This window comes from Eupeodes corollae, chromosome 2, assembly GCF_945859685.1.
Source record: "Eupeodes corollae chromosome 2, idEupCoro1.1, whole genome shotgun sequence".
Taxonomy (NCBI): Eukaryota; Metazoa; Arthropoda; class Insecta; order Diptera; family Syrphidae; genus Eupeodes; species Eupeodes corollae.
This window is the reverse complement of record NC_079148.1, coordinates 89,523,620-89,538,470: the sequence shown is the minus strand read 5'-3', so window position 1 is coordinate 89,538,470 and position 14,851 is coordinate 89,523,620. Positions and strand designations below refer to the sequence as shown.

Sequence of the window (14,851 nt, the reverse complement as noted above, 5' to 3'; positions counted from 1 at the left end):
TATAAATATTCTGCTTGATGTGATTTTATGATATTGTGAAGAGATTATCGAGTGAAATGCCAAAGATTGACTTAGAAAAACTTAAGATGTGGTCATATCCCCTAAGGGCCCAAAATAGAGCCCTGAGGGACACCGCTCTGCATAGGAAGGAAAGTAGACACAACATTGTTAGCAAAAACTGCTTAAGCTTAACAGATGCAAAAGAGAAATGAAATTGACCTTTAAGTTTTTCACAAAACCAAAAATGGTTGACGGTATCAAATACCTTTGAAAAGTCAAGAAGCGTTAATATAGTCACTTTATCATTATCTACTTCATTTCTGATATTTTCAACGACCGACGTCTATTAAAGCTGTAGTACAGTTGTGCTTAAGGCGAAAGCCTGATTGATTGATAAACATCAATTTATTACTTGTGAGAAAAATTCTTATTTGGTTATTTATCAGTTTCTCCAATACCTTCGAAAGAAAAGGTAATATAGCTTAAGGTCGATAATCATCTCCATCACGATTTTTGGGAATTGGTATTATCTTCGCGTGCTTCAAAATTGAAGGGAAAGTAATAGTCATAAATATATTATTAAAAATGTAGGTTATGTATTTCACTGTATACGGAAGAATGGCTTTTAGAACACTATACAAAACATCGTAGTCACTAACAGGCAAGAAGCAAAAACTAGTCAAAGATGAACCATCATTTATCATATCTGACAAATCATAGGTTCGGGTTTCAACACTTGACGAGTTCAAGGTAACAAATTTATTATTAAGCTCGTTACAATCGATAGAAATATTCTTGTTGCTTATTTGTTTGCCTACACCTATTTTCTTCAAATTCTTGCACAGTTTGTCTTTTGCTAAGGAAGGATTAAGTTTTGGAGCATAAAACTGTTGCTTTGCTTCCCGAATAAGACATATTACTCTATTTCTTAAAATTTTGTATTCATTATGCAATGCTTCAAGCCTAAAGATTTTCCATCGCTTATGAGCAAAATTTCGTTCCCTTATTGATCCTTAATATAGTTGTTAAACCACGGCTGCTCTTTCTTACTAGCTTGCTTAGTAACAAGTGGAATATGTAGGATGAAGAGATAGTCAATATTATTTTGCAGAAATATCACTTGGTCATCAACAGAAGCCATACTATTTATTTGGTACCACTCAATATGATTCAAATCAGTCTCTAGTTGCCGCTTGTTAACATTTTTAAAATCTCTATAGCAGTTGTTGAAGTTGAAGAAGGAACCAATGGTGAACATTCAAATGTAAGGTAAATTAAATCATGGTTAGAGAAGCATGATGCAGACAGTTGGTCGTAAAGAAGAACCTTCTCAGTGTGGCTTACAAAAAACATATCAAGTAAAGTATACTACCGTGTCTGGTGAAATGTGTCGAAGTAGCCAAATTTACAGGAAATAAATTCAATGAGACCATTTTATCCACAAGTTTCGAGCTCCTAAGCACATCATGGTTGAAATCTCCCGCAACAATTATGAAGGGAGACACAAAGGTTAACTCGTCTAATATTGAAAACAAGGGTGTTAGTTCAATTTTTCTATTGGACGATATACCGACCCCAGCAATACTTTATTGTTATTACACTTATGTGAAAATTGCAACACCCCCGACTCGACCACTTCTATCACAGCGAAACACATTAAAGCCATTCATGTTACAAAAACTATCATGAGAGAACCACGTTTCACAAATACATACAATATCAATATTTGAATTCTCAAACAAATAACGAAACTTAGGCAACTTACGGTCTTTGCGTAGCCTCATAGAAAACTTATATATGTAACTGTGCCGAATGATCTTGATGGCAAAAACTTAAATTACGCGATTAGGAAATTTTTCCCGCAATAAAGCCACAATTAGTTGTTATCTGATCGTGTTGAAACAAAATTTCTTCCAAGTCACAGTCTTTTATCCCATGCCAAAAAATTCAGTTATCATTCTACAATATCGCTCAGAATACGGTATACGGAGCAATGTCAGGGTGTCTTTAGGATCGGGGTGTTTTTGTTGCTGCAAATGCAGAAATTTTGTTCGCTTGTCTTACTACCTAGTCCCTGAGATGACTCACACAAATGAATGTTTGAGAGTTGTAAGATTGTTGCGGAACCTAATTTAATTATGTCTGTTGTTTCAACTTCTGATAAGCGTCTCCTTTGAAAATGACAATTAATTAATTTTGATTATAAGAACTGATCTTAACTGCATATTAGATTTTTCAAATTTTGCAGTGCTCTTGCTCAAGATTAAAGGCGTGTTTCTGTAAGGATTTAATAATAAATAAATAATTTAATAAAACAGTTAATATTTTTTAATTTTAAGTGAAAACCTAAGCAAATACGAACTCATACTCACCATTTTTCCATTGATGATTCTCACTAAATTTCCAATCACTAAATGTATGCAAACAGCTACTTTCATTTGATATAGTTGGTGAGGTACTAGAGTATGTAATACTTGAGTAGTTGGATTCGTTTACCATTAAAGCCCATCCAGTTTCATGATGTTGTGATGCAGTAGTTTTAGGTATCTTTGTATTTGTATTGTCAGCCGTTTCAAAAGCTATCAGCTCTTCCATAATAACGGCTCGAATAGATTTTATAACTGCCGATAAAGGTGGTTCCGATAAAGTTTCCATCGCATTAGAAACTTCTGTTTTTTTTAGTTTTAGTGAAGCTGTTGTATTTGTATCCATGCTGTATAAAATTTTGTAAAGAAAATGTGTCAGGAATGCGATACGATATGTTTTTAGTTGCGTCAAATTGTTGCAAGCAATGCTATTTTTGAAATTGAGTGTAAAATCCTGAGCCGATGCATGTTAACTACATATATATAAACATAAAGATGGGTTTTTAGAAACTACGTAGAATCCAGTTCGTTGGTAATTAAGACCTGTAAGTAAAATATATAAGATCAATTAATATACATATGAAATTCTTTTAGAACAAGTAAAGATATTAATATATTGTTTATCAATCACTAAAGAAAATACGTTGTGGTAATGCAATCTATTTTGTCAATAAAGAATTAATAATCAGAATATGTTTTACAATTTTAATTTTATTTGCGAGGATGTGAAATTCCCTCTGATATAATTTCATAACTAAAAACTTACCTATAAACTTTTATAAGGTTTTTGATAAGCTCTAGTGTCAGTCAATGGACATATTGTTATGACAAATCTACTAACATTTGTTTGGCTATAGAATTCAGTAAGTTGTTTGTTTATGTTTTTATTTAACTTTTATTTTATTCAAGATAGACTTTTGGCATTCACCCAACCAGAAATTGTCAAGCAGTTCTGATCAATCATTGGTTTTCGATTTGAAGCATTTATTTATATTTTTGATTTTTACGGTGATCTTTGATTTTAATAGAAACAAAAATTATTACGACATATCATTCACAATGGAGCTAAGAATATAAATTAGGAATCTAGAATTTTTGTATCCAATAACATTTAGAATTGTTGTAATAAATAAAAACAGAAAAAGGTTATAATCTGTATATTCTACATATCTACAAATATGCGAACATTTTTTTTTTTTTTACACTTCAGAATTTCAGAAAGTAGTAAGCTTATAGCAAGCGTCAAACTACGATCAGAGGCTCATCATAAATACATGTGTTAGTGTTTAGTAAAAAATAATACAATTATAGCCTAACACATGCACAAAATACAAAACAAAATTAGCATTTTACTATTACAGAACAAAAAATAAAATGAGAACGATTACGATAGTGGAGTACTGGTTCTAAACAATGATTTTAATCCCACCTTATTTAAATTTAAATCTATCGATGAACAGTTTAAGTTATATAAAATGCTCATTCTTCCCATAGTTAGTTCTATGGAAGTCAATATGTATGAAATCAAATGTACGCAGGTGATGAGTTTCGCCTCGGTAATTCAAATGTACACAAGAAAGCAAATATGGTGCATTAATTTAATTTCACCATTGTAATGAGTTGATGATAAAATACTAAGTCATTATTAACACGCCTTTGATGGAGAGATTGCATTTGAAGAAGAAGAATACGATGTTCATAGGGAGGCAGATCACAGGGATCTTCCCAAGGAAGACCTTTTAGGGAAAAGCGAATGAAATTATGTTGAATTGATTCAATCCGTTTTCTATGAGTTTCGTTATAGGGAGTCCATACCTGCGAAGTATATTCAAGATGAGGACGAACATGGCAATTATACAAAGAAAGAGTAACATAGGGATCATTGAACTCCCTTGCCCAGCGTTTTATAAAACCAAGCATAGAACTTGCCTTATTAACAATACACCTTAATCTTGAAATGTGGAGACCCGACAGAGTTTTTGCTGTGATATACGGTACTGATTAGTTTTTTAGTAAAAGTTATCCTCTCGCATTTGAAAGGGTTGAGTGAAAGGGTATTTTTCCCACACAAAATGTTAAACTATCAATGTCGGCTTGAAAGAAAATACGATCATTGGTGGACTTTATTATTTTGAAAATCTTCATATCGTCAGCAAAAATGAGAAGTTCACTTGAGCGTAGACATGACGATACATCGTTAATAGACAGGATGAACAGAAAAGGACCAAGATGGCTTTCCTGGGGAACACCAGATTGAGCTACAAAAGGTTCAGAATGACAATTTCTAAACTTTACCTCGTAGGATCTTTTTTCAAGGTATGACTTAATCCAAGCTAAGAAAAATGGTAGAAAACCAAGAGCCTTAAGTTTAAATAAAATAATTCCGTGGCTAAGTTGGTCGAAAGCTTTAGAAAAGTCAGTGTATACACAGTCAACTTCATAACCTTGTTCTAAAGCGTTTGAACATATGTTTGAGAATGTGAGGAGATTAGTAACGGTTGATCTTTTTTTTCACAAAACCATGTTGCTGTTCGCAAATAATATTTTTACTAAAAAATGCTACACTTTCACAAACTACAAACATTGCAAAGCAAGAAAGCTTTGCAATGTGCCTGTAGTTGCTTATATCCGCCCTATTACCTTTCTTGAAAATTGATGTTAGAAATTACTTCTTCCATATACTGGGAAATTTGCCTGTTTTTAGAGAAAGTTTGAATAAGAACGTACGTGGTTCAACTAAAGCATTCCTACGCCTTTTAAGTATTATCGAGGGAATACCATCGGGACCGGCTGAGCAGTCATCATTTAACGCAGATAAAAGATCAAGGACCGTACTCTGTAGCACAAGGATGTGACTACAGCTAGTTTGCAAAAAAGGAGTGAAGATTATGAAAATGTACTTCATCAACTTTTTCAGGGCTATTAACAAAGGACTCACGGAAATTTGTTGCGAAAGCGTTACAGATATCAACAGTTTTATCTAACGAAAGGTTCTTGTAAGTGGAGTTAACTGGAAAGCCATCTGATTTTTTCTTTGAGTTTGCAAAATTCCAAAATTTTTTAGGATTCTCTTTCAAAAAGGTGCCCATATCAGTAACATAACAAGCACACAAAAAATAAGAAAGAGATTAAAATTGGTTAAAGAGTTCAACATAAAAAGAGAAGTTGATTGGAGACCGAGCTTTGAGATACGTTTTCCATGCGTTATTTCTTTTGTTACGCAGTAAACGCAATTCTTTCTTTGTACCAAGGATGGCTTATGTTTCTATTTCTTGATTTCTTTATGTGTAAGTTTTTTTCAAAACAAAAATTAAGGATCTTATAAAAAGTTAAAACTGCTTCGTCAATGTTAGAAAATGGACGACGAAAAAAACGTCGTAAATGTACCGATATACGGACGTACGAACGTACGTACACAGGCACGCACAGACATTTTTCTAATAATCTTTTATTTCGATTCTAGGGACCTTGAAACGTCGAGAAATGTCAAAATTTTCAATTTGACAAATTGGACCTATTACAATAACTTCCTATGGGAAGTTAAAAAGATAACTAAAAGTGAGTAGTTGTGAATAAATGAATTTATCAACTTCTAAATAATTTCATACTGTAATAAAGTTTCTTAGAAAAACAAAGGTTTTAAAAGAGTTGTCTGTGTATGTGTACGCACGTTCGGAATATCTTTTTTCGTCGGCCCTATCTCAAGAACCGGAAGAGATATCGATTTTAAATAAATTACATTTTACAAGAAATAAAAACGAAAGATACAAAAAGGACTTTCAAACAAATTTTATTTTGCGTTTTTTTACTATAGCAATTTATAAAAATTTGGTTAACCACAATATCATCCCTCGAACTACTAGCGCTAGATTCAAAAAAGGTTTAAAAATTTGTTTTAAATATTTAACAGCTCGAATATTTTGCGAAAAAAAGATTAGTAGACAGATCGATTGATACTTTATTTTTCATAGATAGAGGTTTCACAAGACAAAACTACACAGCTTGATCAAATATTTGAAATTAAGATTATATGTAGTTTACAACTTAAAAACTTTATTATATAGAATTAATTTTAAAGTGAAAATTACATTCCAAAGAAAACTATGTTAAAAAAGAAAAGATTGTTACCTCCATAATCTCTTATGTATCGAGGAATAATGTTTTTGAAATGTGGTACAAAAGTTAGAAAAATCAGTTTTTTTCTAAAAACTGCTAAAACTTGTTTTCACTTACCACTAAAATTAAAGATAATTAGCTTCAAAATTAAAAAAAAAACCAATTGCCATTTTTTTTAAAGGTATGGGAAAAATTGGAAAAAATTGCTTACGACTTAAATAAAAAAATCGGAAATAGAAATCAAACGATTTCAATCATATGCAAAATATTATTTGTGAATGTTATGTTAATATTAAAAAAATACCACCGGCAACTTTTTTTTACAAAGAACGAAATCTGATTTCGATCGATTTCTAGAACCTTGTTGTGTATAATGTTTTTATTGGCATTTCGGTTGTCTGCTTCACTTCGTATAACGAGCATAATATTAGTTTTAACACTAGTTTACCCTATGCACAGGAGCTGTTATTCATTTAAGGCATATGATTTGAAATTTCAATTATTAATTCTCACAGATTGTTCAATATTTAATGATTTGTATAGGGACACTTTTTTTCCATTTTAAAAACAAAAATTAGAACCCAGAATCAAAACTTTTTTCAAACCTTCAACAAATATTATTGAACGCTCTAAAACACTGTAAAAGAAAAAGTTAAAAAATCCAACAGTTAGAAAATTTTTCACAAAATTATTATTTTTTCAATAACGAGTTCAAAAAGTTCCTTGAAAATTATGATCATAATTGCCAGTTTTTTGTTTGTCAGATTAGTTAGATTAGAAATCTTATTTTCGTTCTTATGAAACGATTTTCAGAAATTGCTTAAACTTATTACTAAGTCAAATGCTTTACGCATAATTTTATCCACATTATGTTATAAAAATAACGTAAGTGTAAGCTTATTTACAACATATTATAAATTAACATAAATCTTACATCTAAGCTAAACTTGGTTGTTTCATATCTGTGTATATGATGTCTTTGTTTGATTCACCTTTGTTTTAAAAAAGCTACGATGAACTTAGCAAAAGATTTACAATTTCAACGAAAAGATATGAAGAATAATGTTATTTATATTTTTCTTATTTGTTTTTGCTATTTAAGTAACATTTGAATTTTTTTTACTTCAAATGATATTATTTGACTGAAGATAAGAAAAATATACATGTTTTAAATAATAATTTTATTTTTGTAAGTAATGTACATTTTATGTCTTATAAACGGAATAAATTGTTTCACAAATGTTTCATATATGAGTAAGTTTATTTAAATCAGTACAATTCAATCTGCTTACGCAAAGTTATGGCCTTTTTTAACAATATTTACTGAAGCGTTTATTTCACAAGTATAACATTTTTCTTTAAAGTTATGAAAACTATACATTTAGTTGACTTAGAAAAAATTTCTTTGATATTTTGTGTAAGCTTCAAGATTAATTATCTCAAAATCCCCCCACACCATTTTCCTAGAACTTCATATTATTTTTGGGTTAGACTATTGGTCATGAACGCCATGAGTCCCATATAATTTTTCCACATCTCTTTTATTCTTATATCGAAAACGTGTAATTAAAATTCACCAAACCAAGATAGGTTTATGGATTTTTAAGTAAAAAACAACCTCATAGGAAAATCGGTTGGCAGAATATAAAAATAAAACTCTGTTAAGAAAAAAACAGTTAACATTTTGTGGAGATACTGAAAACATTTTACTGGTATTCTATATAGTTTTTAAGTGATGCTGAATTATAGGCGATTGGAGATATCTTTATTAACAAGTGCCTAAAATCGCCTAAAATTAAAAAAAAAAACATACAGAGATATTGAGTTTTTTTTGTCAAAAATGTATGTTTTAAGACTGCAACTTTGAACGTGAGTTTTGAAGGAGGTTTTATCCTAATTTTTGAGATGAGATCTACTAAAAAAAAACACAAGTTTTTTCTATTAACAGGCATTTGGGAGTTACAGAATGGTTTAAAAAAACAGCCAACTTTAAAAAATTTAAATTATTTCATCTTAACTGTCAAATAGCAATACTGTTAAAAAAGATATAGCTTGTTTGTTAAGTATACAATTGTCTACAAATCAGGGTTCGACCTTTTTCCAAACAAGCAACAAATAGCAATATAACTTCTTAATTATTAACTTCATAGAAGTTGTATCTTTCTTTTGCTTTAGACCATATTTATTTCTACGTCCTTTGTTTCTATTTAGTTGTTCTAATTCGAAAAATGTTTATTTGTAATATTATTTGGTTAAAACCAAAACAAAAGGCTTTTTCTTATTTTTAAATGTCGAAATTTTGAAAGAAAATTCAAACAATTTTCTTTTAGAAACAAACAATTTCTATTTTATTGCATCAACATACCAAAAAAGGCATCACTCCAAAAATCTATATTGACCTTCAAACGTCAAGAAATACCAAAATTTGTAATTCTCAAATCGGACTGATAATAATAACTTCCTATAAGAAGTTTAAAAAAATTTAGTATATATTTAATTGACCGTGACAACTATTAAAAGTTGAAGCAGATCCTTAAAAAAAAGTAAATATTTCGACATTCGACATTTTTTATAACTTCAAAATGGTTGCTCGTAGAGAAAAAAGTAAACAGAGTTATTTTGTAATTCATCTTATGGCCTACATAGTCTAGCTGAAAAACCTTTCTGTAAACAAAAAAAATGGATTTTTGGCGATCGTTTGTAAATTGCTAATAACAGCGTCCTCACATTCGAATTATTCCCAGGTTTGATGAATTTTATGTATATTTCGACTGAAATATTACAAGAAGAGATTGCTGGAGCATTCAAAGTTTTCATATTTAAATATAGTGATTAGCTTACAAATTTGTATCAATTAAAATATTTATGCGTTAAATAAAAACTTCAACTTCATTCCTGACATGACTCGCGCACCCAAATGGCTATTTAATTAAAATTTAATTTGTCTCTCGACAAATCCAACCATGCTTAGTTGTCTTAAAATATCGGATGGAGCATGGAATAACTCTTGCGAAGAAACGCTAAACCTGCTACTAAACACTCACTTCCCAGAGAGCTCCAAATCAGTTAATACAACAAACAGTCCTGGGTAGGGTATTAACTTAACTTTTCCTCAAGGTCTTGTTACAAAAGAAAAAATCGTACCAGCTAAGCAACAACTTACTATTGACATAATTTTGCCCATCATTAAGATGATATTTTAAAGTTGTCTAGATCTGGTCTTTATACCTCAGCGATGGAGAGAAGTAAAGGTGGTTTTTATTCCCAAAGCGGGCAAATGAATATAGATCTTGGACCTATTAGACTGTCATCATTCAATCTCAAAACTCTGGAACGATTGATTGATATCCATGTACGTAATAGCATTGATAAAAGTCTATCGATGTCTCAGCATGCTTACTGCAAAGAGAAATCTCTAAAAACTGTCTTACACACTCTTGTAAGAACTATCCAATACTCCCTTGAGCAAAAGGAATATACTCGTACTATGGTAGCCTTCCTGGATATTGAGGGCGCTTTCAACAACGTTGACTCATCCGCGATCACTTCTGCTATGACGACCCTAAGCGTCGAATACTCACTCTGTAAATTCATTAATCTAATGCTAAAAATCGGGATCATCAACTCTAAGATGGGGGATTTTTGTACGAAAAGGTCTTTAGGTAGAGGCACTCCACAAGGTGGTGTTCTGTCCCCTCTCCTGTGGAACATAGTAGTAAACGAACTACTAATATAACTTGAGAGGGAAGGCTACAGAGTGGTTGCGTATGCCAATGATGTTGCTATCGCCGTCACAGGAGAACATCCTAATACACTGAGAGACCTCCTTCAAAACGCAATCAATATGCTCACTAGATGGGCTGATCACTGCGGAAATACAAGACCATACTAATTGTACCTCCTTCAATAAAATGTGTAGCACTAATGTTTACTAATGAAGCCAATTATCTTGGACAAAAAATTAAGTTCGAAATGTAATATTCAGGAAAGAGTTAAAAAAGCTGCAGCAGCTCTTTTCCTTTGCAAGAAAGCCATAGGAAGCAAATGGGGTTTTTAACCTCGCATTACCTACTGGCTATACACAAAAAGCGTCATCCGACCAATACTTATTTACAGGGTTGCAGTATGGTGGACTGCACTGGAGAAAGTCACATACTACGACAAAATCAGCAGAGTCCAACGCACTGCATGTCTCTTCATAAGCGGGGCATTGAGAACCACACCCTCAGCAGCGTTAGACACTCTCCTCCATCTGACACCCCTCGACATCTTCAGCAAACAAGTGGCAGCGAGTACAGCTATAAGACTCAACGCCTCATCTCAATAGACCAACAAAAATGTGGGGTACTCATAGTACATAGACTAAACTATTCTCTCCTGGCTATGAGAAAACGTGATATCAACTTCTGATATACGCATCTTCTCTGACAGTCAGGCTGCTCTTGGCGGTGTCTCAACCAAATCTCAAACGGCCCTCGATTGTCGATCATCTCTTATCTAGATGGCGCAGCAATTTAACATTCACCTGTTAGGTGCCGGGTCACAGAAACATCACAGGAAATTTTAGAGCCGATGAACTCGCTAAAAATGGAACGGTCATACCTATTTCACCTTATAGGGAGAAGAGAGGTATACCGATACTTCTCCTAAAAGAAACAGATTTTGCAATGCAAACTCTAGGTGGCAGAATTTACCAACATGCACAGCCACAAAACTCATATGGCCTCTAAAGACTAAAGCGCTCTAAAGACTTGTTATCTCAAAGCAGACTTCATATTAGTTCCCTAATAGGTGTCCTTACGGGGCACTGTCTTATAGGCAGACACGCAATACGACTTGGTGTAGCCTCAAATAACTTCTGCAGGAGCTGTATGGACGAGGAAGAAGAGGAAACAATCTCTCACCTTCTCTGCACTTGCCCTGCTCTTTTACTAAGACGCAAACTTCATCTGAGAGACTACTCTTTTGATAATCCCAGTGAACTAGCTAAAAAGGATTTCATATATCTTCTTCGCTTTTTAAAAAGTTCAAAATGGTTCGACTAGTAAGAAGTAATTCTCTAGATTCATGTGGTATCACAATGGGACTTTTCTTTTGGCCTAAGTGTGTGGATTCTGAATCCGCAGCCACTTTAACCTAAGCAAACCTAACCTTGTTTTGTATAACCAATTTTTTTATTTTTAAAATAAATTTAAACATGTTTCCGCTTGGGCACAGTATGCTAGGTTATTATTAACACAAGCTATTTCAATCAAACTTTTTAACATTTATAAAAATCATTCAATAATGGTAAGAAAATATAATATCAACGTTAATTTGTCAATCATGTTAATGGACCATTAGATGAAAGCAGAAAAAAAACATTCACATTCAGCTGCCCGAAAATTAAAACGAAATGCTTTGTGTTGCAGCTTTTATAACATAATTAATACATATAACTTCATGTTATAAGCTTATAGATACCTATTATTATAAGCTCTACAGTTGACTAACGAGTCGAATGTTTGAGAAGTTACTAATGCCGGATTATGACAAGAATATCAAACAACTAAGTTTGGTAAGAATGTTTAGTTACATTTGAGCCTAATGCATTTAATTAGGCGAGTAGAAAATATGATGTGAGTAGTAATGTGGAAAATCGAATTTGGAAGTTTTAATAGGTATAAAGTGCCTTGAACTCAGTCAAGATTTGTGTGTCTAAGCAGAAGCAAACACATTGACAGCATGCGAAACATTTAATTTTCCTTGGAATGAGAAAAGGGCCATGAGATTATTTGGGTTTTTGACTTTTGAATTCTTACTATTTTATTTGATACAGGTACAAAAAATCGTCCATTACCTGCCCAAGTCCATACTGATAACTTCACGTTCGTGTCATTCTTTCGATACTACTTAAAGCTTGAAAAAATATTTGTAAGATGAAAATTGTATCAATTTTCTATTTTATTTTTTCTTTACACTTCCAAATTTTCAGAAAGTATTTAACTTATAGCAAATATCAAACTACGATCAGAGGCTTAGTTCTATGGAAGTCAATATATATAAAATCAAATGCATGCAGGTGATGAGCTTCGCCTCTGTAATTCAAACGTATATAAGAAAGTAAAGAAAGTGCATCAATTTTTCATAAGTCATTATTAACACGCCTTTGATTGATTGCATTTGAAGAAGCTTAATACGATGTTAATATACGGAGGCATATCAAAAGGATCGTCCCAAGAAATTAATTTAATAAGTGTTCTATCATTTTCGTAATAGTTAGTCCATACTTTCAAAGCACTGTCGGCTTGTTAAAGAATACGATTATGGGTGGAATTTATTATTAACTTCCCATAGGAAGTTATTGTAATGGGTCCAATTTGTCAAATTGAAAATTTTGACATTTCTCGACGTTTCAAGGTCCCTAGAGTCGAAATAAGAGATTTTTAGAAAGATGTCTGTGCGTGCGTGTGTACGTACGTTTGTACGTCCGTACGTCCGTACGTTCGCGACGTTTTTTTCGTCGTCCATAGCTCAAGAACCAGAAGAGATATCGACTTCAAATAAATTTTGTTATACAGATAATAAGGCAGAAAGATGCAGAAAGGGCTCTCAAGAAAATTGGTGGTATTTTTACCATAGCAGTTTTAAAAATTTTGGTTAACCCTAAATATCTTACGAACCAAAAACGCTAGAGACTTGAATTAAATTTTATATAATATATTGTAACGAATTACCAAACAGGTATATTTTTTGAAAAAAAATCAATATAACAGTTTTTTTTTAAATCAATAAAACTGAAAAAAAAAATTTGTCACCTCCAAAATTTTACGACTGAAATATGATTTCATCTCTCAAACAATTTTGTGCAACGAACAATTATGTTTTTGACACCTGATAAAATTTTGAAAAAAATCTAATTGACAGTTTTTTATATAAAAAATAAAAATCTAAAAAAAAACATTACTCAAAGTTCGTAAAAATTGAATATCGATTCAAATATCTTTTCAAAAACTTGAAATTTAGGCTTCAAGCTTATTTTATCTTATAAGAAATATTGTTTTCAACATTTTGAAAAATGTTGAGAAACATCGAATTGACAGTTTTTTTACAAAAAATAAAAACCTAAAAAAAAATGTATAAAAGTTGGTAAAAATTGATTTTCGACTCGAATATCTTTTTAAAAACTTGAGATATTGGCTTTAATTTACTTTTATCTTTCAAAAAATCTTGTTGTCAACATTCAGTTAAAGTTTGAAAAAAATCGAATTAACAGTTTTTTTACAAAAAAATAAAAACCTAAAAAAAAATTTATAAAAGTTGGTAAAAATTGATTTTCGACTCAAATATCTTTTCAAAACATTGAGATATTGGCTTTAATTTACTTTTATCTTTCAAAAAATTTTGTTGTCAACATTCAGTTAAAGTTTGAAAAAAATCGAATTGACAGTTTTTTTTACAAAAAATAAAAACCTAAAAAAAATGTATAAAGTTGGTAAAAATTGATTTTCGACTGAAATATCTCTTGAAAAATTTTAAATATTGGCTTCAAAGTAATTTTATCTCATAAAAAATATTGTTTTCAACATTTGGTAAAATTTTTAAAAAATCGAATTGACAGTTTTTTTTACAAAAAATAAAACTCTAAAAAAAAACAATACTAAAACTTCGTAAAAATTTACTTTCTACTCAAATAGCTTTTCAAAACTTAAAAATATTGGCTTAAAACTTATTTTATTTCACAGAAAATATTGTTTTCGATATTCAGTAATTTTTATATAAAAATCCAACAGTCCGTTTTTTCATAAAAAATAAAATCTACAAAAAATAGTACGCAAATTTGGTAAAAATTGATACGAGTACATATAAACAAACTTTTAAGCAAGACAAATCGACAGACGGGATGGGAAGTTATCAGTGTGGGTAGCATCCCAGCCTCTTTTTTTAAAAATATTCATGTCATCAGGAGAAATATGAACTTCACTTGATTGCAGACATGACGTTACGTCGTTAATAGGCAGAATGAACAAAAAAAAGCCAAGATTGTTTTTCCTGGGGGAACACCACATTGAGCAATTAAAGCTTCTGAATTTCTAAACTATTCCCCATAGGATCTGTTTTCAAGGTATGATTCAATCCAAGCTAACAAAAATGTTGAACAACCAACAAGAGTTTTTGGTTTAAATAAAATTACTCTAAGGCTAAGTTGGTCAAAAGCTTTAGAAAAGCCAGTTTGTACAAAGTAAACTTCATATCATTGCTCTAAAACCTTTGAACATACGTTGGTTTGAGAATGTGAGGACATTTTTTAACGGTTAATCTTTTTTTAACAAAAAGTTGCTGTTCTGAAATGAGATTTTTACTTTAAAAAATTTTATACCTACTATCAG

General features: G+C 31.4%; 1 protein-coding gene across 5 annotated transcripts in view; it reads right to left on the bottom strand.

The window, feature by feature from the left end:
* Positions 1–14,851, bottom strand: part of LOC129947840 (PDF receptor) — an 81,459-nt gene that overhangs the window by 34,006 nt on the left and 32,602 nt on the right. For all 5 annotated transcript variants that reach the window (XM_056058570.1, XM_056058568.1, XM_056058569.1 and 2 more), the window contains one exon: positions 2,373–2,909. In XM_056058570.1, the coding sequence (XP_055914545.1) occupies positions 2,373–2,712 (340 nt within the window). In that variant the 5' untranslated portion in view covers positions 2,713–2,909. The remainder of the gene's footprint in view (positions 1–2,372; positions 2,910–14,851) is intronic.